Source organism: Colias eurytheme, chromosome 8 (assembly GCF_061535395.1).
Source record: "Colias eurytheme isolate Ceu_HAF_F1 chromosome 8, ilColEury1 Martin Lab GWU primary, whole genome shotgun sequence".
NCBI classification, from domain to species: domain Eukaryota; kingdom Metazoa; phylum Arthropoda; class Insecta; order Lepidoptera; family Pieridae; genus Colias; species Colias eurytheme.
Genome location: NC_142987.1, coordinates 4058876 through 4083167, shown reverse-complemented (window position 1 = coordinate 4083167; position 24292 = coordinate 4058876). Strand labels below are relative to the sequence as shown.

At 34.3% G+C, this 24292-nt stretch overlaps 1 protein-coding gene across 1 annotated transcript; it reads left to right on the top strand.

The window, feature by feature from the left end:
- Positions 1 to 128: 128 nt before the first annotated feature.
- Positions 129 to 22451, top strand: LOC149906413 (testis-expressed protein 2-like). Its single transcript, XM_090104535.1, has 21 exons — positions 129 to 283; positions 637 to 1071; positions 1387 to 1493; positions 1736 to 1874; positions 2180 to 2700; positions 3220 to 3307; positions 5371 to 5524; positions 8836 to 9042; positions 9166 to 9233; positions 9493 to 9680; positions 10564 to 10685; positions 11107 to 11266; positions 11764 to 11880; positions 12223 to 12324; positions 13041 to 13199; positions 15241 to 15430; positions 17046 to 17149; positions 17357 to 17478; positions 18440 to 18527; positions 18748 to 18887; positions 19267 to 22451. The coding sequence occupies exons 1-21, from the start codon at positions 265 to 267 to the stop codon at positions 19454 to 19456; spliced, it is 3420 nt and encodes a 1139-aa protein (XP_089960661.1). The 5' UTR covers positions 129 to 264; the 3' UTR covers positions 19457 to 22451.
- Positions 22452 to 24292: the final 1841 nt, after the last annotated feature.

Sequence of the window (24292 nt, the reverse complement as noted above, 5' to 3'; positions counted from 1 at the left end):
TTGTTAACTCATAACTGCCGTTCCTCTATGGTTAATTAACCAAGGACTAAATGTCATTACTGACATTTTCAAACCCACATTATTTGTCACGTCAGTGTCACTTATCATTTATCAATGATTGTATTGGTGATTGTGAGTTCTGAGACGGTCGTTGATAAACCGCTGAAGTAGAAAATTACATTAATTTAGTTATTTAATTAAATATTGATAAAATAAATACGTTTTTAAAGTGGGCTATGTAGTGTTTGTTGTTTAGTTTTAATTATGGAGGTTTCAGGCTCGGGTAAGGGTTGAAATATGTTACGATATCAAAATTTACATTACATACTAATTATATTTCACAAACAACAATCGAGATCACATATTTGTTTTCGTTTGTACGAGAAAATGGATAAAATCTTAGTAGCTGTTATGTATTATAACATTCTCCATTGTTTCTTTGGCAACTAACACGAAAACAAACTTGGATAGAGCTTGAGAAAAGTTTATTTCACCAAATTTCTTTGTGCGTAACTTCTTTGTTTATAGATACGCATATAAAATTTTATGTTTTCCACGCAACTAAAAAATAGAGGTATAAAAAATGATACTAATAATATAATCATACAATACATATTATTAAATATATATTTTTAGGGAAATCCCCGAATCCTGGTATGTCATTTAGATACAATGCAAATAATGAAGCATTAGAAGAATTATTTCAATCTTGTGATGATGACGCCGCTGTGCCACCGAGTGAGCCGGCAGTCAAGAGTGAGACTGCTAGCCCGAAAAAAACGGAAAAAACGTCATCCATCATAGACAAATATTTCAAATCTATGAGATCTGAAAAATCTGAAAAAGTAGAAGATGTAAAGACAGATGTTAAACCACCTGAGGAAAATAAGAGTCCTACACCCAAAGAGATATCATCCTCTCCAATGAAAGAGTATTTAAACCGACTCGGTAAAAGAAGTACATCAGAGAGTTCTGATATTAAGGAGCCAAATGAGACTTGGAAAATATTCCACGATTTTAAATTTAAAATCGCCCAAGCTGTTGAGGATATGAAAACTCGATCTGTTGAAGGTACTTTTAAGTTTCTAATAAGAATTATAATGGAAATATTGATCATACACTGTTTTCTTAATTATTCGAACTTTACTATGCTTAACTAAACTTAAATAAATATGTACATAGAATGATTCAAATATTTTCAGTATCTAATTTTATACTATCGTAAATTAAAAATTATCATAATGTGTCAAGTTTCTATTTCTGCAATAAAACATAATACATAAAAATTATCATGCTATTGTTGTGATTTACATAAAACAATATTAAAATTATCATTATCATGATAAATGTGAAAAAGTGGTTATTAAAAAAAAATATTTTTGTTAGAAACAAAGGAAAAAACATTACCAAGGGAAAACTCAATATCTGATTCGGAGGAAAATTCAGCAATTAAAGATATAGACCAGCAGAGTGTGGGCGATACTGATAATCAGGTAACAGTACAAATACTTATTTATAAAATTATTCAGATGTTTTAATCATTATTGTTGTAGTACATAGATAAAAAAATGAACTACATATTTTAAGGATTATTCATGCAAAAAATTGCTCATTTTTGGCAATAGCTCTTTACAATCTTTATGTAATCAATTTGATATGAATTATTTAAGAGTAAGGTATGGATCTTCATTTATTTTTGAATAGACATATCATATTGTTAATATTATGTTAACAGGTATCATCACTAGATAGTAGTATACAAAACTTATCAGAAATGACTCAACCAATAACTGCCAAGGCTATTGAAAAAGAAATTCGCGAGACTAACACGAAAAACCATTCGGATTCAAGTGACGACACACAGAAAAACTTAAGTATGTTCTTTTTTCATCTTTGTTTTGTATTTATTTTTATCTTTTCATATCTCAGTGGCAAAATATCTAATTTTGGATATGTTTTCTTAAAATAATTATTATCTCTACATATATTAATAATGCAAATCTTTTGTGTTTGTATGTATAGCGAAATTAAAAACTACCCTCATAATAATATAGAATCTGAAATTAATTTCTTCTATTTTTCCGAGTTGACCACACTTAATAAAAAATTTCCGTATTAAGCATCTCCACACTATCCTTACACATATTATTTTCAACTATTGATAGTCACTTTATTTTAGGGTTAAGTGAGACAGACGTATCGAAAGACATTTTAAACGACAGCAGTCTGGAAGTAGAGTCTGGTATAGAAGCTCTCGAAGACACGATAGATGCGTTTGGCGACGTTAACCCTCTCGATAATTTATACCAAAACAATGGGACAGAAATACGAGCCAACCCTCCGACACCTGTTACCACACCAGCCAATTTTGGCCTCCCGCCAAGCAAAAGCAACTTAATAAAGAGTGAATTGCAGAAAAAAACTAAGAGCACTTTCTTCAGCTATACAATGTATTTCCTGACAATATTCCTGATATTGAACTACTTTTTGTTCCCGAATGCCAATATTTGGAACGGTTTCTTGCTGGGCATATGGGTTTTCTATTTCGTCAGCAATGTGAAACAGTGGTTCTTAGATAATTACTTTAGCGAGTGGGAGCCGAAAGGGAGCAGCTTTTTTCAATTGAAACGTACGAGCATACAGCCGTTGGCCTATACCATTCCGTCGATCAAAGAACACACTCCATTGAAGAAATATGAGGTATGAATTTTACTTTTTTAAAAGTGTTTTGTTTTTCAGTAATGCGCAATTTTTTTTTCTTGCGAAGATACTAAATGTCTCTAATGTTAAAAGTAAATTATAGAAACTACTATTCTTTGTGTTTTTCTATCCAATCTTACACATAAATCAGTAAATCTTTATCTTGAAGAACTCGTAGTACTTATTAATCCTCAATGTTAAATAAATTATGCAATTTAATAAGATATACGCTACAAGAGTAAGAAAAACAAAGTTCGTATAATTACATTTATTATAAAGACAATACTGTGCAAATGTTTCATACAAACAGTTCATCTTATAAAACACGTACCTACTGGTAAAATTAACGACATAGATAATAAAATATAATTAGATAACATATACCTTTTACGTAAATAAATGTTTAATGACGAATGTACAATGAATCACATATAAAACATTAAAGAAAATTCATCGCTATACTATGAGCATAGAATTAAATTTGTTTGAAATCCTTTAAAATAATTTACTTGTCCACAGGGTTGGATAAATCACTACAGATTTCCAGATTACGACCCTTACACCTACCACATAAATAAAACAACGACTGCCTTTATGAAACTAGAGGGTAAGTTAATTTTAAATTGTATTGTGCACGTTCTCGTATTTTTTTAGGCATTAAAGTTGTAAAAAAATATAAGATTAAGGGGAAAGGTCCTTTAAAACCTTCAGGTTTAGATAGTTGGTATAATAATAATAAACGAACATAGTGTCGTTACAACTAATACGGTCAAACCTAACAACAAACCACATATTATGGATAATATTACCACTCTGTATAATTAATGACCCAATACATATTATATAGGCATTATAGGACTACCTACTAGATTTCAAAATATGTTACACGCATATAAATGACGCCTGACGGGAAATTATTGGGAATCTCAAACATCTTCACACTGGAAATAGAATATATTCTGGATAGTGTCAAACCCTTTAAAGGAGTGTTTCTTCTTTTACTAACCAGGCTCGTTTTCATATAAACCATTATTGGCCTCGTTTTCATATAAATAAAAGGTTACTTATAAACATTCGGTAATAGTGCGGATGATATTGGCTGCCATATATCTGCTTTCTTTCCTTCATGACGATCAAAAATGCTGATACTACTTCCCTATCCAAAACTGGTTCTTTTAAAACGTAATCCCGTTTTCTTATTAGTTTTCGAAACCCTAAAATGATAGGATTATACGATAGCTTATAAGTTTCGTGTTGTTTACACATCAGACGTGAATACCCTCATAGTACGCACCGACTTGCGGTTTGTCATGTTTTAAAGCTTATTACGTGTGACAAGGGTTCTTTATTTCTTAAAGTAAAACTATAAATAGAACAACATGGAACGACCTTATAATATATACGGTTATTTGAATACGCGACTAATAATTTAATACTTATGCTAATTACGTTTAAGTGGGTATAATACTGTCGGCCTAACTACGACAAATACTAGACTAATAGAGCGGTATAATAAAATGTATTGTAACTAATATTATTTATCATATTTTTTACAATTCATGCTAGGATTTACTAAGAATCATGTTAATGAGCTGTTTCATTGTTTCGGATCATTAATAGGTTCGCCTACATTCTTATGTAATTGTTTTTAATCTCATTTTCTCCGTTGAAATGTGCCTTTGTTTCTCAGTTAAAATGTAGACCTTTTACTTTAAGTATAGCTTTCACTACAAAGTTAAGCTAGATTTTGCTAGAGCAAATTTTGTCGTGTCTAAATTGAAACCGCTGATAATAATTTGATACCGAGAATCGAGATAGCGATCGATTATCGTTGGGTTGTGAGATAGAATTTCTGTTTCATTTAACGTTAATCTATGTTAGGCCCATTTAATAAATTTCACATAGTATTTATGGCATACCTATTGATTTCATTTACATAAACCTTTTGTATGTGCTTTTAAGTTATTCCTATAAGATAGAACAAAATGATAACTAAAACATGATATCTATAGGGCTATAAATAGCACTCGACATTATTTTCCTTGCATTTGAATATAGGTAATATAATATTTTTCAATGCTTCATTCAAATTGGCAATATTGCTCAAATACCCGCTTATCGTATGCGGGTAGGCACGCCAAAATGGAAGTAATATTTATGCCGTATGCGTTCCCAATTACAAATGTATAATTTCCTAATGCACAAACATAAATTGATTGTCTCCTTTGTACAGTGGTTAAAGTGTGGTCCTGGGTTCGATTCCCGGTGGGGATGAACGAAAAAATATGTCTCGATCTGGCAGGACACAAATGGCTGATCACCTGCTTGACCTTAAAGAAATTCGATCAATGAAACAGATGTATGCATAATGCGTAAGCCCCATACCCCACTAGGGGAAACGGGACTTCACATATAAACATTAATTAACAGAATATGTATAACTTTTGCGACTATTTAAGGCGTGTGGGCTTTAATGCATATATTATAATATGTCATAGAGCTATTTATTTTAATATGGAAATAAAGTTCGGGTTACACGTCTTTGTCGTCCAACCTTGCGGACTTCGCTTAAGCATTTTAATTGGTATTAACGGTATATGAGTATTGATTGTGCAATCAAGAGTGGAGTTTTAAATATTGCCTATATAAATGTGTTTATTTCTATTTTAGGTTGCAATTTAAGGATATCATACACACGAACAAAAATAGCGAAAAGAGCGCTATGGGACGAAAAAATCGATAAAGTTAATTTCTATCAGCACAGATTGTATAATCTGACAGGATCAAGAGTCATATTGCTGCCAAAAGGACTCGTGAAGCGACGGTAAGTTTTGTAAAAGATCTTATTAAATCATGAACTGGATTGAGCGAATGATAGAAGAGATACATATTTGAATAATTTTTCACATAAAGATTATTTCTGTTTTAATCAGATTATTAAAATGCCAACTAAATGATAGGAAACTGAGTCTAGTGCAGTTATCTATTGATCTTTTTTATTTTTAAGAAAACTCGTTTGAATTTATCATCTCACGTCTTGACGTTCAATTTGAGAGACTCTACCTTAGCCAATTTTTTACAAATTTGATTAGAAAACCTTATAAGACTGTTATATTCACAGAGAAATTCTTCGTTCTAAATACCTATATATATTGTACACCGGAACATACAATATTGTGTAAATATAACTGCATATTCCTGTCTAAAGTCCTTGACTTAAGTACAGACTAGAGTTTGGCCTCTTAACTACCATTCACGTCACATACTTAATGTTCATCTAAGTGAGAATTAAGTGTAACGACGTCGTAAATAATTATTCATTATCATATCTATTGATAAGCTCCTCAGCCCTATAAAAACCTGTTTTTGGTATGTTTCCTTGTGATAAAATTCGTGAGATGTTTCTTTACAACTGTAATTAATTAGAAATGTCATTTACTTGATGGATTGTCTTGTTGATTTTATAAATCTTTGTTATAATTGACCAATAAAAAGTACATAATGCCTTCTCAAGCTTATTCTACTGCCAATATTCAAATAAATTCTCGTATAAAAATAGTGCAGTATTCATTGAGTAAATACATACATCTTTAAACCTCTTGACCTAACTATCAACATTCAACAAGCATGTCAATTTCATTCGCGAGAAGCTGCCAATAGTTCATTGAGAAAAAATATGCCTCATCTCGTTAAATGCCATTCGTTCCCAACCACACAAAAGATACGCCAAGTTTTACCTTGGAAATAAATATGTAAACCTTTACTTTAATATGGTGATTTAAATGTTGTTAAAGAACGCATCGCTGAGAACCGCTTTTTACTAATGTATCTTTTTCGTAATGAGAAAATACACCAACATGGATGTTTGTTATTGGTCTTTTCACTTTTGATAAATTATGTTTGACAATTTAAGATCCAATTGGACAAAAATTTCCAAATCAATCAATAGAATTGAGATAAATATAAGGTTAGCATTTTGTGCTCATTTTGACCTAAAAATATCGTAAATAGAAAGACTCAGACTCAATCAAAGCCGAAGTTGAAAGGGTCAGTATTCAATAGTTCTATTATAATACCCGCCTACTTTACGGAAAAAATAACCACGTCATCACTAATAATACTTGACAGACTTTCATGAATGGATGCGATCTATTTATAGGTCAGATGGGGAAGTTTGCATACATAATTGTTTGAGCATACATGTTGTAATGAAAAATTGATGAGCCTTTATCATTCAATATTATTCACCACGATGTTAGTGTTATGAAACAGACCTTTATATTTACAAACACATGGACAGTGATACAAAGTGCGTTATCTACAACTTACTTAACTAATACGGTACTCTAATTTTGAATCTCATTACAAAGCAATTAAAAAAACTAGTTTCATTTTTATTTGACGAAATCTAACATATTTTTAAGGTACTTAACATACTCCAAATGAAAATTCATAAAGGTCGCCTTAAATAATGATTTAGTATAAGTGCTATGAATTAAATATGTATTATTAGAACAGTTTACAAAAACCTATTCCTAGTTTTCTGTGTAACCTGTTGATAAAAACGATAAAGTAACACGTAAGAACGCTTTGTCGAACTCCGTCGGCCTTCACTAGTTCCTACAGTTCAGTAGTAAGGTAATGTTTCAAGAACAATGGGGTTAATGAACTGTACTATTACTTGGTTTCTGTAACGATAAATTAAGAAAAAATATTTATGAATTAAGCAGCAATGATAAGATTTGTTAGTGTATGACTAATGTATGAGATTATTAATTGAGACCATAAAATTCCTAATTCATGTTTAATTGTTTAGTTGATGCAAATTATAATGCAAAAACAAACACAAAACTAGACGATTATGATTTTATATCATTGAAAATAACCAATGATTTTAAGGCTAAAAAATTACGTTCACTATTTACACATAAATTATATGAACCGTTTGTAAACATCGCATGATCAAATTCTAGTCCGGGATACATCGCCCATTTTTGCAAGTGATTACTATCAAGCTAATTTTTCGTGAGTAGCTTTATTTTGATGAGATGCCCAATAATTTCATGTACAAAACTCTCGATTGTGGTAGCTACCAGAGGAAACAAGGATAAAATATTTTGATTTGATGGTTCTCAAATATTAATTACTAACTGAATGTTTTTTTTTGTTCAATCTCAAGATAATTATCTAAATTATTCGAAAAAATATTTGTCCTACAAAATCTATGGTTTGATCAAAGAGTCCCCCTTTCCAATGTGTATCGATAACGAAGTCATCATAAATGATTACTAACCAGCAGATTTTTTTATTTTCACTTATTTAATACTTATATAATTCAACAGATATATTGTCCTACAAATTGCGTAATAAATATTTGAGAACCGTCAAATCAAAAATTTTTATCCTTGTTACCTCTGTAAGCTACCACAATCGAGAGTTTCGTACATGAAATTATTGGGCATCTCATCAAAATAAAGCTACTCACGAAAAATTAGCTTGATAGTAATCACTTGCAAAAATGGGAGATGTATCCCGGACTATTCGTTGATTATATAGGTACCGTTTAAAGGATTTAATAATTACAAGGATACAAATACACGAATATTTTTATTTCGTTAAAATATAATGTATAATAATGAGATATTCGCTGTACCGTAGTATTAGTCTGTGGCTGTACCTAGCTTTTTAAATTAAAAAATAGCATGTTTCGTAAATTTTCCTCTAAACAGTGAGTTATAATTAATAAACTAATTAAGTGCCCTTAAAATCATGTTATAATAATATCATCATGTATTATTAAATATTTCAACGCAGAACGACATGTTAATTATTATGACTTTATAATCGTTTTGCTAAAGAACATAATTTGCTATTCGATAATTATTATGCTTTGTTAGGTTTAAAAATAGCACGCAGAAATTTCCTTCTACACTTATTTGTAAATTAATTCGTGGGTGTTCTTTCCAATCCAATTAACCCTTATGACGTCATAGGTTGTTTTCGTTCATGCAAAATTAGTAATTTGAATACGCCCACCCTTATGTCTATCGCCTCTTTCAACCGATTTATTCCAAGCTAAATAAGTCTCCAGACGAAGTGACCTATATATCCAACCTGTCATTATTGCTTTCACAGACAATGGAGCAAAAAATACCCAATTTGCATAATACTAAGCGAAAAGGAAAAGATACAGGTATTGGAAAAGGAAAATTCGACGGAGAAAAAGATTGCCGAATCTTTGGAAAAGAAAAGCAAGGAATCACCGTTGGAAGTTGAGAGCACGGAAACTAATACAAGTCCAGAGAGGAAAAAGAAGTTTATTTGGAGGAGACGTGAAAAGAGGTATATTCATGAATTAGACCTAAATTATGAGAACGGAACGAAAGCTTTTCTCTTGTGAAATATATATGAAAATATATTGATGTAATTTTAAACATTTTTTTATTGTATTTCAATCTTTTCTAGCATTTCACACGAGCCCGAACCAGGTAAAGAAGGCCTCAGACATAGATTAGTAAGAAAAATGCATAGAGGTAAATATTGCTTTTGCTAATTTTTATTTTCTATAGCTGCCAAAAATTATTCAATGCATATTTTGTTTTTTTTTCGTAGTGATCGCTTAATACTAGATAGCCCATTTACTTATTCACAAATCGATACATCCTTAGCAAATACACACGGTATATCCAAATATCACAATCCTTAGACCTTTTTCCAAACACATACTCATAATTACGCACGATAACATTAAAAAAAACATACAGATAAGCCATGTCTTGTTTCCTTACGTAGATAAGAAAACAGACAGCGTGTCCACATTCACGGAGCCCGAGGGCCAGCAGGCAAGTGACAAGAACACGCAATTGGAAGATATCAGCAACGAGGATCTGGCCACCAGGTCGGTCACCAGCACCAAGGATGATGATGATGAAATTGATGATACCGAGCTCAACAAGATTAAGGAGTTCTTGGAGGAGACGGTGAGTTTTGCTTGGTAGATACACAGTATATAGAAAACAGTTGGGAAATTCCGAGTGGCGAGTTAATTGGAGGAAAGAAAAGGAGTTCTTATGAATCCCGGGACGGTAATGACGCTAAGAATATTGCAATATTTTTTTATTTGAGATTTTTACTACATTATCCCTATATATTTTTTTTAATATAGAGCAAACAAATTATAAATTTATGCACTAAAATTCATCAGTCTTTGAACTTAAATAAGGAAAATTTTGTTATTACATCTAGAAATCATAATATGTTAACATCAATCAATTTGTAGTCATTAATAGAAATCATTTTGGCTTTAAATTTGGCAAATCCAGACTTGTGTACAATAATATGGCTAAATTCGTATTCATAAACGTCTTATTATAGCTACGAAAAAATGAATCTGCATTTTCCTTGTAAATTAAAAACTATATGAATACATATGTCATTGACAATATTTTCCTTATCTATAAATAGTCTACGAAGAAAATGAAGCCATATGTTACTTATTCATATTCAACAAATTTTAATATTTGTCTAAGCGCCGATTTTTCAATCCTTGGTTAAAATTTATCCGTCCAATAAAGTATTACACGAACATTGTCACCTGTAAACTGTCAAATACGGACAATTAGAATATATTTTTGACCAACGATTGAAAAATCAGCCCTAAATCAGCCTTATTTGATGCATAAATATCCGGGAAGGTGACTTTAAAGTCTTTTTATTATTATTAAATAGTATGTAGATAATACGATATTTGGCGAGTACGATTGGAGGGGAGGGGGGGTTGCATACCTTTCCAGCTGCGTGACCCCTCCCCCCCAAAATGTCAGGCTGGGACCGCGCCTGATAACACTAATATCTTTTTTTCAGGAATTGGACCCAGTAGCGGAAGGCACGACAGAAGGGGAGTGGAGCGTGCACGTCAAACAGTCGAAAGACAAGCATTCGCACCTGTTTCTCTTCGCTCGAACGGGCAGAGATAAACTCGAATGGTGAGGAGAATATGTATAAACAACAGTATAAAAATCACCTACAATTTTAAGTGTCTTTTTATTTTCTGAAGTTTTCCACAGATCTACAGCATAATTCTTGTACCATATTTTCTTTTTATTGTTTCCTATTATTAAGTGATTGTGTTACAATAAAGTGTAATAAATAAATGAATAAAATAATTCAAATTACTGAAAAAATACTTTGACTTATAGATAGCTCTAAACTGTTCGTCGTAATCAGCTTTTACAATTTGTGCATTGAGCCTAATACTTATCCATTTTTTTACTTTGTTAACATCCAGCCTTCAAAAAAACTTCACTTTAGTGTCATCGCATTGAATATTAAATAGAATTATATTATTCTTACTCATAAAATATAATTATTTCTTCAACCCGTTAAAATATATTTCCCAATTCCCAGGTATCGCCGTTTACTAACAGCGATAAGCGAAGCGAACGCGTCCGCGGACACTTCGACAAATGAAGACAAATCAGCGAGCGATACTGCGCAAGAAACAAAAGATGGTATCGAGTTAGCTGTCTACAAGCTCACTGAAAAGGAGACTGTGGCGTTTGGAAAGGTAATTATTGTAATTCTCACCCAATAAATAAGGTATTGGCGTCTACTAACAGCGATAAGCGAAGCGAACGCGTGAAAATACTCTTTGATGAAAGAAGACAAATCGGCGAGTGATATTGCGCAAGAGCAATAAAGATGGTATCGAGTTGGCGGTCTACAAGTTCACTTAGAAGGAGACTGTGGCGTTTGGAAAGGTGATTATTGTAACACTCACGCAATAACATAGAAATTGTAGTCTATTTACAGCGATAAGCGAAGCGAACGCGTCATAAAGAGAAAGAGACATTGTACATATTTGTAAATGTTATTTTAACTAATGGAATAGAAGGAAAGGGTTTTTTTTGCATATATTTATTCCAGGAGAAACTGGGGCAGGTACTTGATTACGGGCAACGGTATTCATTTAAAAATAGCAATTTTATTAAATATATTCTGTTCTAATGTTTCAACATACAACAACAAATCATAATATGTACTTCTATAATTAATATCTTACAGACGAAACCAGCCGAATCCACATCGGAAGGAGTAAACATCACGACAGCTCATCCGTTACCGCCTTCCTTAGACTCGTATGAGAAGACCTTTTGGCCATACATAGTCAAGATTATGCAGGTAATATTTACCATCAATATCACTAATATTACAACTTTTAAATTATCATTCTATTGTTTGGTTTCTTATTTTATTATGTTTGATTATTTATATTCAATTTCGCATATTATTTATAACCATTTATATTTTAATTCCCCGTTTTATTAACCCAAGCGACTATCCAAATACATCACTAAACTATGACCTATTCAAATACAATTAAAGCACAATTTCGTTTGATTAAAATAATTTCAAGCTCTCCAGTACTAACAACAGTTTCCATAAACCATCCATTTGTCTTTTAATAATCCATCCATTTATCTGTTATTTAATTATTGGTTAACTGAATTTACTCAACACCAGACGCACGAAGTTAGCACCAAACAGACATCGGATGTTGGCGTTATGTGTCAAATAGAGCCGTCGCCCCACGAGCGTAACAAAGGCAAAAAGAAGAAAAAAGATGTTAGAGTTTTTCGTAATTTTTTGTATTTTTTTGTACTATGTACTTACTATGGTATCGTCTTTGTATGGGATGTGTGAGGTTATGGGATATATGTCGCTTTTTGTGTTTAGATATAAACCTAGAGATAAAGATTAAAAAAGAAAATTATTTGAGGTTTTGTGTGTCTTTGTAAAATAATGTAGCATTTGGTAGCGAAATGATAGTTAGTCAGTTGATAAAAATAAACCCCTATCGTATTTTAATGACTTCAGATGTATGTAATGTAAATTTAATATATTTAAGCAAATAACGATAGTGCTTTGAAAACTAGATTTAAAAGTTTATTATGAACCAAATGAATGTTTCGCGAGAACAACTAAGCTGAACTTGCAATATATTAGAAATCAGGCAGAAATAAAAATAAATCTTTGCACTACGTTAATATGTACTACTCTCGTAGCCCGAAAATAAAAGACATAGAAGATTTGATAAGCTTATAAGAAGATATTAAAGCAGAGGCATTTAAGACAAATCGTTTTGAAACTTATGTTTGTTGTTATAAAGTTCATAATACTCCATGATGTCACTTTTTACGGCGGCTCATTATGTGAGGACAGAACCAATATGTTTATTACCCCTAATAATCATATTGGTTCTGCCTAACACTGCCCATTGTGAAGAGGACCCATTACAATAACTACATCCCAAAATAACCTTTATTCCAATACATATACAGTCTCAACAATCGTCCCCCGAGTGCGAGTGCCGAACGTTACCCGCGGAAGTGACGTGGGTGAACATAATGCTAGCGAGGATCATGTACGACATGATGCGGGACCCCATACTGATCGCGAGGCTGCAGAACAAGATACAGAGGAAACTTAATACGTTGAAGGTGGGTGGAAAGTGTTGCTTGAGGGTAGTTTATAAAAATGGTAGTCGATAAACACGTTTAAAAGGTATGAATAAAAAGATTTGAATTTCAGTTTAAATGAGAAAAATTGAGTTTGCTCTTTTTGATAGTTTTTAACATATTTTTGCAAATTTCACAATATTCATATTTCATTATTATGGAGACCATTTTTGTCAATATCGATTTATTCATCAAAAATAAATGTAGTTAGACTCCAAATACCTTCCTAAAAAAATATACCCAAATAGCGACGTCTTTCATTGGAATTAACTCCTTATTTTTCAGCAGTAATGTTCAAAATATATTGTGTCGCCTATTAAAAAATTTTGAGCGTGATTATGTGGGCTTATGCCTACGAGACGGTTTTAACATGGCTCGGTTTACGGACGTCGTCAGTAATGTTTGGCCCATTGCCCTATGCACTTACTATGCACGTCTATGTTAAGTAGCACTGTACAAGCGGGTCGTGTTGCGCTGTCTTGTCTCGGCCCTGGCAGGCCTGTCTCACTCCGCGAGGTTTGTCCGTTATTTACCTACTCCGCAGGGCCCGGCCGTACTCGAATCAGTCGGTTGTCACGCGCGTGCTCGTCGAGACGCTCGCGTGCGAATATTTTTTTTTTTTAACTATATGGATGAAAAAAATGTTAAAAGTAAACGGTATTGTGTGGCGTTCGGGTGCTTGAATTCTTATTAATGGATCCATCTTTGCGAAAAGAATAATTTGCCTATCCTCGCGAGCAGTGGTTTTTCATGGTCGAGCTTTTCTAGGCACTTAATCAGAAGTATCATGCTCTTTGAAATAAACTATAGCATTGAATATCTTTTTATCGAAAACTCTAAATGATTTGCAAGTTTCCTGTTATTCCAGTTTTTGTCAAAATGTAACTTAAAATTATTTTTCTTGTTGATGGGTCACAAATCTTACTTTTACCCATTTTTACTACAAAGTTAATTAATTTTCAGAAACTTTTAGATAGAATGTTTAAAAAACGCTGCAAATATTTGTAGAAAAAAAATTGGCGGCATTTTAACAAGTTTTGTTTGGCATTTTAACAGCATTGACTTTGGAACACTCGAACCATGCTGTTTCTAATTTGTTGTCCAGACTGAAAATACTCGGAAATCAGACTTCACCTAAAGTTGTTTAATTTTATTAATTTAAGCTAACGTTTGATTAAAATTAAGCAATTTCTTATAAAACTAGATAAACGGGTGTTCTATTACCATATGAAATAATGCTTTATCTCTAATACGGTAATACACAAATGTTAAATAAACTTGATGACTACTTCATCGTGTTACGTGTTTCTAATTAAACGTCCACGACTGTATCCACACCCCACATCCATCCTCCCCTCTTCCATCCTCCCCACATCCATTCTCCCCACAGCCATCCTCCCCACTTCCATCCTCCCCACAGCCATCCTCCCCATAGCCATCCTCCCCACTTCCATCCGCCCCACATCCATCCTCCCCTCTTCCATCCTCCCCACAGCCATCCTCCCCACTCCCATCCTCCCCACATCCATCCTCCCCACAGCCATCCTCCCCTCTCCCATCCATCCCACAGCCATCCTGCCCACTCCCATCCTACCCACTCCCATCCCACAGCCATCCTCTCCACAGCTATCCTGCCCACTCCCATCCTCCCCACTTCCATCCTCCCCATAGCCATTCTCCTCACATCCATCCTCACCTCTTCCATCCTCCCCACTCCCATCCTCCCCACAGTCATCCTCCCCACTTCCATCCTCCCCTCTCCCATCCTCCCCACAGCCATCCTCCCCACAGCCATCCTCCCCACTTCCATCCTGCCCACAGCTATCCTCCTCAGGTACATAATTTTGTGCAAGCTAAATACCACTGGCGCGTAGTAGTATTTATTTATATCTTCTTACCGTAATTCTTCTTTACCTGTACTATTAACCATTCTGTGGCCCTGGCAAAAAACCGGACCGTCTCGTTTGTATGAGTCCTAAATTTAGTTGCTTATTGTACCTCAAAGAAATGAATATTTCCCCAGCTGCCCTCGTTCATGAGCCCGCTGGTGATCACGGAGCTGTCGCTGGCGGGCGAGTGCCCGCTGGTGTGCGGCGTGGCGGCGCCCGCGGTGGACGCGCGCGGGCTGTGGCTGGACGCCGCGCTGCGGTACGACGGCGGCGCGCACATCGCCATACTCACGCAGATCAACCTCATGAAGCTGAAGGAGAAGAGTGAGTGACGCACTAGTGGGGGGGGGAGCGGGCTGTGGCTGGACGCACAGATATTTGCCACACATAATACAAAGCGATCCTGTAATGGTTTTTTCCTTTAGAGGTTTGGAACCCTTAAAAGCAACAGATTAAAGAGTCCACGTTACCAAAGCTATTCAGCAAAAAATTCAAAATATAATGCAATAAAAAAAACTAAATATCGACAAATGAGTAATGATCAGAGGCGGCTCGCCCTAAGGAGCGCTGGTGCAGTGAACTCCCATAAATAATTATAATAAAATCATACTCCTTAATTTAATTATTAACATTAATTATTACTATTTAAAATCAATCGTAATCTTTAAAACTACTGTTAATACCCATGAATATATCCATCATTCCATCATCCCATACACCTGTATAATACCTACTGTATTATGTAACGCGCGAAGCGGAGCGCTCACGATTGCGCTCCAATGAAAAAAGATTTAGAACATTTCCTTATACGAAATCCAATAGGAGTGAAAGAGAGGGTTTTGCCAGAGCCCTGCGCGTGAAACAAAAGATTTTCTATGGAAAAGTAGCAAAATTCGGAGCGCCGCACCCGCAAACGTTGCCGGTTCGTTTTTACCGCCCGGCAGGACAGCGATTGCGACGTTGCCAGTTGCCACGTCTATAATATAAACAAACACTCGACTCTCGAGTCAACTTCAATGCACGCGCGCGATTCATGCAATTTTCTAATTAAAATTATAAAATACGTGTTGAAATAGCCTGTAGTTATCAGTATTACTTGTGAGTGTTAAAATGAACAATAATTATAATGTGGCGTTCATTAAAAAGTGTGATAAAACGTTACAAATTCGGCTTGAATGTAAAGCTAAGGGACCGCCACGGCCTGAACTTACGAACGCAAAAATGTACGACAAAAACGAAAACATATACGCGTGTGTTTAAATCCGAACAATATTATGTGAAAACACCGTGGTTGTGTGGTTGTGATGAAAGCAACAACAGACATTTACGAATGTCTTGTCGCTTTAAGTTATAGATATTTTTGCACACCAAAAAGAAAGACGTATGTATTTCCTTTATAAGTAATTTTTTTGATAAATGTACTGCTTTACACCATGTATTTTCAGTGTTTTATTTCAAGTGAACACCCATAAAATTTTGTCACGAGCCGCCTCTGGTAATGATAGCATATTTTTAATATATTTCTTACATAACCTATTCACTTTTAAATTTGCCCTAGTACTTAGAGCGGTTTCAGACTAGCGTATTTTTTTGCGCGTACTCGGTCGTTTCAGCATACGCGCTTATACACGCGCTACATTACGCGCTTCTAAAAACCCTAATCACGTAAACGGGCATATTTCGGCGTGTTCGCTCGCACCGGTGGTGTGTCAGTATCAACATGGACTCTGACGAAGGAATATTACTATTTACGAGCTTAGAAGCGCGTCAACGCTCGTACGAGTCGAGCGTGTGACAAAGGCGCGCCTATACGAGCTTTCAAAAACGAGCTCATACGCGCGTATAAAACGCTAGTCTGTAACCGCTCTTATAGGTCCGCTCATAAAATACCGCTCATAAAATATCCAACAAACCTTTAATTAGAAATTATTATTTTCAGATATAACACTAGAAGATCATTTACTAGGTGCACAAGAGAACATCATAGAAAATCCGATCGAGGTGCCGCTCCCTGGGTCCGCTCAATCCGAAAAACAGCTAAGGGTAAACAATTTTAGATTTACAAATTTAGTTCATTGCTTTTCTATACTTGAGAATGTAATTTTATACTTCTTTTACTTATGTCACAACTAAAAAAAATTCTTTCGAAGGTTGTCATACCCACTTCTTATATAATTAAAAATTTATTTATTCACAATTACTCAAGAAACGACTCATCAACAATTTCCAAACCAAATAAATATCTTACAGAAAAGAAAACCAGCAATCTACGATTCAGAAATCGAAGACTCAGCGGAATCGTCAAGTGACGACGAGACTCCGCCCGTGCAGCCCGTCGACAGCGCGGAGAACTTACAGCCTAGCGAGTCGCCGTGAGTTATATTTTATACTAGACTGTTTAAATAAATAAAATAAATAAATAAATATTATAGGACACTAGTAGTCCGCCCCGGCTTCGCCCGTGGTACATATTTCGCAGTAAAAGGTAGCCTATGTCCTTTCTCGGGTATCAAAATATCACCATACTACATTTCATGCAAATTGGTTCAGTAGTTTAGGCGTGATTGAGTAACAGACAGACAGACAGAGTTACTTTCAGTATGGATTATTACACAAATCGGCCTAGTCCCACAGTAAGCTCAATTAAGGCTTGTGTTGTGGGTACTAGGCGACGATAAATGTAATATTTAATAAATACAGATATATAGATAACACCCAGACCCAAGAACAAATATGTAATTGAGTTCATCACACAAATATTTGCCCTGACCGGGGATCGAACCCGGGACCGTCGGCTCAGTAGGCAGTTACTTTACCACTGCGCCAACAGCGTCGTGTTTATATTATACTTAATAGGTTTCCGCCATCGTTCGCGTAGGTCAAGGAAATTCCTATAGAAATGAAGATAGAGATATGTTGCATCGCGGTAAAATGTAACCTTATTTTTACGACATTATTATGTTTGCAAAGAAAATTTTGAGTCAACACACAGAGGTGTGCGTGGCGGTGGGACGGTAATTGGCGCATGTGGAATTAGCAGTTTTATTTTATTACATCTGGCATAAATCTAAACAATTAGTGATGAACGGCTTTTGACGTGACAACGTCTTATAATTCGGCGTTACCTCGCTCTGAGGCGTTCCATGTAAGGCTTGAAGTGCAAGCGAGAGCGCGGAACGAGCGACAAATAAGCACAATCGGACGTTGTCACGTTCAACTATCGTCAGTAAACCGACTTTACAGACAACCAATTTTTTAAGTAGAATATTGGAATTAATGTGACTTTTTCCAGTTAAATAAGATTTTCATTCAATCTTTTTCTAATTTGTACAGGTCTGTGAACCCGAGTGAAGGTGGGTCATCAAAAAAGAAGTTCCTCCGTATCGTCGATAGAATAGCGACTAACAAATATTTCCAACAAGTAAGTATTAGTAACTATTTCTGCACTTTTCTATTGATTGAAAACCTGATATTTTAGTTTTTAAAGTTATGGAAATATTTTATAACCATATTACTTAGCTACTATTGCTTTTTTTCTTGCAATCTTAACATCTATGCCTGAAAAAAGGACTCGTTTTACATGACTGATGGTCAAATTAATTTTCCAATGTTTTTAAATTAGTTTTTTATTTATTTAACAGGTAACAGACTACAAATACGTGAAGCGTGCCATGGAAGGTCTCTCGAACACGGATATAAAGCTGCAACTAGAAGTGCACGGGCTAGAAGGTCGACTCGCTATTAACTTACCTCCGCCGCCACATGATAGGATATGGATTGGGTAAGAGAATAAAAAAATGTAGAGATTTTGATGGATTTTCGTATAGAAAGAGATAGAAAAGCTATATTTGCTAGAAGTTAGAATCTAGACTGATAATAATAGTTTTTTCTGAGATTCTATTTAAGCATGATGAGTGCGATGCGAAATACGATTTAATAAAAGTAGTGTAAAAAACTCAATTTCATATTGAAAAGCTTTGTTCTAGATATTATTATAACAATATGCGTATAGTAAATGGTGTATTTATTCGAAAAGTTATGGGACATTATGTTGATGTAAAGACATTTTTAACTTCATTGTTCATTATCATTTATCATCTCTTGATCACTTATCTATTTCGCAAAATATTTTCAATAATAAAAAAAAACATTATTTTCAGGTTCCGTACAAATCCCCAAATAGTACTAAAAGCTCGTCCCGCGTTCGGCGCACGCACGCTTCGCTTCGCTAACATTTCCAATTGGATCGAACAGAAACTTCTCAAGGAGTTCGAGAAGGTTCTAGTTCTGCCCAATATGGAGGACTTTATTATTGACGTCATGACCCCTACGCCTGTGGAATTTGAATAAAAATGGAGAATAAGGAGTAATTAATATTTATATGTGGAAGAATTAAAATTATAGAATGATGGGAAACGGAATAATATTGGTATAAAGAGAGAAAGAAAAAGCCTGGAAAGTGGTATATATGTATAGTCGAAGCTATGTGGGTTTTAACCGTACTTTGCTACAAATTAAAAACTTAATTCGTTTTTTTTTTCAAAGTCTAATATGCAGCTTTTTGAAAAGTATGAAAGCGATTATTCAGGAATATATTATTAAAGTTATTTCGTTGAATGTGGTAAATGTAATTTCTTAGTTCAATGTGATTATGATAAGAGCTTTTACGCGGACAAAGGGCGCTGTTATTAGTATACGAACCAAGTAAAAACATTTTTAATACATGACGCTTGATATGATTATTTAAAAAGTATGAATGATCCCTGACAATTGTTTGATTTCGATAAGTCGATCATTACAATAAAAAAAAAACAATTATCCTATTGAAACAAAATAAATAAGTGATGAATGTCTTAATTCAAAAACTTTTAAAATAATTAGAAAAACTGTAATTATAATTTTGATAAGAGAGGTGCTATAATTTTGTGAAGTGCTTTTTTATTCTGAAGTGAATTTAACAATGTTCATGTAACTTTAAAAGCGTTAATTAATTTGAACGTGTATTACGTGACGTTACAAACCTCAATATACTTTTTTTTTTTAATTTGTGCTAGTGTTTATAAAAACATTTTTTCTCGCTATTTTTAAAAGTACGAAAGTTACGTATATAGATTGTGTAAATTTTTAGATTGTCCCTTGCCAAGTTTGAGAATATAATTTAAGATATATTATACAGTATTTCTTATTCTTAAAAAGAATATAAAAATATTTATGATTTCTAAATATCTGTATAGTATAGATGTAGAAATGCAATATTTCTTCTTTGAATATATTTTATTTATAATGACAAATTCATATCCTTATAGATTATATTTAATAACGATTTCTTATAAAATAGATTATATTATATATTACATATAGATATATTTTTATTTATCGGTGTACATACATTATTAATTGAAGTGTGTAGTGGATTTTAACATTTCTGTTATAGGCTATTTACGACAAAAAGTAGTAATTAAAGTTTACTCATTAAAAATAATCTACATATAAAATTGTGAACCTTTAATTAAAAAAAAATGTATGCGTGTACTAGAGTACACACGTAAGAAGTGAAACTTCTTTATGACCTTAAAAATGTCACGCGTACGGCGTAACGCAAAAATGTCACGCGTACGGCGTAACGCAAAAATGTCACGCGTACGGCGTAACGCAAAAATGTTACACTAAATTTTTGTCCAACCCCGATCAAGAAGTTTCACTTCAAAAATGTATGCGTGTACTAGAGTACACACGTAAGAAGTGAAACTTCTTTAAGACCTTAAAAATGTCACGAGTATGGCGTAACGCAAAAATGTCACGCGTACGGCGTAACGCAAAAATGTCACCCGTACGGCGTAACGCAAAAATGTTACACTAAATTTTTGTCCAACCCCGATAAAGAAGTTTCACTTCAAAAAATCTTTTAGTACCTTAGTAGGTATACATTTCACAAACCTATCGGAGCTTCCCACTAGAAGATAAAATTCTCGACAATAATTCCAAATTTATACTCCAAATGTAGATTAGAACAACATTTAGTGCAATCTTTTTAAAAGCAAAAAATATATACAAATATAAAATGTCTAAAACATTTACTGAAAAATAGAATAAATGTTACCGTTTTAATATAATACAATCTTTCGGAATTATAGCTATAAAGTGAAAAGTCGTTTATCATCAATGTTTAGAAAACTTACTGTTCTTGTTAAATCTAGTTCATAATATAATTACGTCTCATCACAAAAAAAGATCACATTCGTATTATTACGTATTAAGGATATATTAAAATTCTAAAATCTACTTTTGTATCGCACAATGTTTTATTAATAATAAGTTTGGGCCAAATTAATGTGTAAAATTTATTAAGAACGTTTTGTCTTAAACGGCTTGAATTTTTTGAATAAGTATTTGTGTGCGAAAATATTGTAATTTAAAATTGAAGGCTGAACGAAATTTGCTTGACTTTAATGTGCTTAAATTAGTTATACATCGAAATTATAATATTATTTTATGTTCGTTGTTATACTATATGGATATTTTACTAATTATCACCTGGCAAGTTTAAAAAATTGTAGCTTTTTCACTGTGTGATAAATATTTAGCATTTCACTTTAATATAGGTATTTAAAGCTTTGTGTATTTAGTTACAGTATGTAAATTAAAGATTAGATTTATTTATATATTTTTCTAAATAATTAAATTCATGAACCAAAAATTGGTTTTGGCTATTACTCATATTTTTTATCTCTCTTTGATACAATGGTATTATTATAAAACTTTATTTCAAAACATAAGTATTGTTCTTTGGAATTTTGTATTTTGATTACACAATGTAATTCCATCTCATTTTTATTAAAAATAAAGAGATAAATTGAAATAAAATTTAATAAAAACCTGCCTACAAAATCTCAAACCATAGATTACACTGAATTCACTACTGCCTAAATAATTTATATGACTTTTTAAGTTTTATAGTTGTTAAAGAATTTTTCTTATGGGTACGTTGTAAAGGTTGTTAAGAATAGGAAGCCTAAATCGATCCTATAGCCTATGTATAACTAATTTTATATTTTTCTGTACAAAGTAGCCAAAAATTCCGATCCACTGTGTTGTATTATTCTCTTTTGAATGTAATGTGTTATGTTTCATTGAATAACGTTTGCGTTTGTTTGTTTAAGCTGTGATCGCAGTAAGATTTCACTGTTATTATTATAAATGAACACTGAGTCTTGAATGTATATAATATTTGAAATTATAAGTGTTTATGTGATATTATGTATAGTTAAGAGTTAAACCGTGCCGAGTAGTTTTTCTATGTGGTATCAGTTGTGATTTTTTTCAATAAACAAAATGCTATATTGAATATTGTTTTATTTTTAACACCTTAACTTTTTAACACTTTTGCACATTACATAATTGGGTGCTCCGTGAAGATTTATTTTACGTAAATTTACTCATGATAAAATGTAACAGTTTTATGTTTCACTAGCTGCGCTCCGCTCCTGTTGGTCTTAGCGTGATGATATACAGGGTGCTTAGCTTAAGCTCAAAGGAGTATATAGTTTTGCATATGCTGAGTACGTAAAAAATATTTATAAAATTCCAGACTTCAAATACCTAGATGAATTCTTAAAACTATGTGTACACCCCTAACAAGCAATCCGCCCTATCGCACGTGAGCTATCCGCTATCGTTTAGGATTATGTTTTCATAGACAAAATGCTCACATTAGCGAAGCCGTAGAGCTGCGCGAAGCTAGAGAAGAAAATGTAACAATTTTTTTTTACTTAATTTTGTTGTTTAACTATTTTTAACGTGATCAGTGTACCTATGCAAAACTACAACCTCCTTCGCGCTTAATATACCAATAGGACACCCTGTATAGCCTATAGCCTTCCTCGATAAATGGGCTATCTAACACCGAAATAATTTTTCGAACATACACAAACACAAACACAAAGTCAAACACAAACACAAACACAAACTCGAATTTTATTTCGAACACAAACACAAACACGAACAGCGAACAGCGAACAGCGAACAGCGAACAGCGATCAGCGAACAGCGAACAGCGACAGCGACAGCGAACAGCGAACAGCGAACAGCGAACAGCGAACAGCGAACAGCGAACAGCGAACAGCGAACAGCGAACAGCGACAGCGACAGCGAACAGCGAACAGTGAATGTGAATGTGAATGTGTGTCGCTGTCGCTGTTCGCTGTTCGCTGTTCGCTGTTCGCTGATCGCTGTTCGCTGTTCGCTGTTCGCTGTTCGCTGTTCGCTGTTCGCTGTTCGCTGTTCGCTGTTCGCTGTTCGCTGTTCGCTGTTCGCTGTTCGCTGTTCGCTGTTCGCTGTTCGCTGTTCGCTGTTCGCTGTTCGCTGTCGCTGTTCGCTGTTCGCTGTTCGCTGATCGCTGTTCGCTGTTCGCTGTTCGCTGTTCGCTGTTCGTGTTTGTGTTTGTGTTTGTGTTCGAAATAAAATTCGAGTTTGTGTTTGTGTTTGTGTTTGACTTTGTGTTTGTGTTTGTGTATGTTCACATTCACATTCACATTCACATTCACATTCACATTCACATTCACATTCACATTCACATTCACATCCACATCCACATCCACATCCACATCCACATCCACATCCGCATCCGCATTCACATTCCCATTCAATATTTACATTAACATTCACATTCAACATTCACATTCACATTCACATTCACATTCACTGTTCGCTGTTCGCTGTTCGCTGTTCGCTGTTCGCTGTTCGCTGTTCGCTGTTCGCTGTTCGCTGTTCGCTGTCGCTGTCGCTGTTCGCTGTTCGCTGTTCGCTGTTCGCTGATCGCTGTTCGCTGTTCGCTGTTCGCTGTTCGCTGTTCGCTGTTCGCTGTTCGCTGTTTGCTGTTCGCTGTTCGCTGTTCGCTGTTCGCTGTTCGCTGTTCGCTGTTCGCTGTTCGCTGTTCGCTGTCGCTGTTCGCTGTTCGCTGTTCGCTGTCGCTGTCGCTGTTCGCTGTTCGCTGTTCGCTGTTCGCTGTTCGCTGTTCGCTGTTCGCTGTTCGCTGTTCGCTGTTCGCTGTTCGCTGTTCGCTGTTCGCTGTTCGCTGTTCGCTGTCGCTGTTCGCTGTTCGCTGTTCGCTGTTCGCTGTCGCTGTCGCTGTTCGCTGTTCGCTGTTCGCTGTTCGCTGATCGCTGTTCGCTGTTCGCTGTTCGCTGT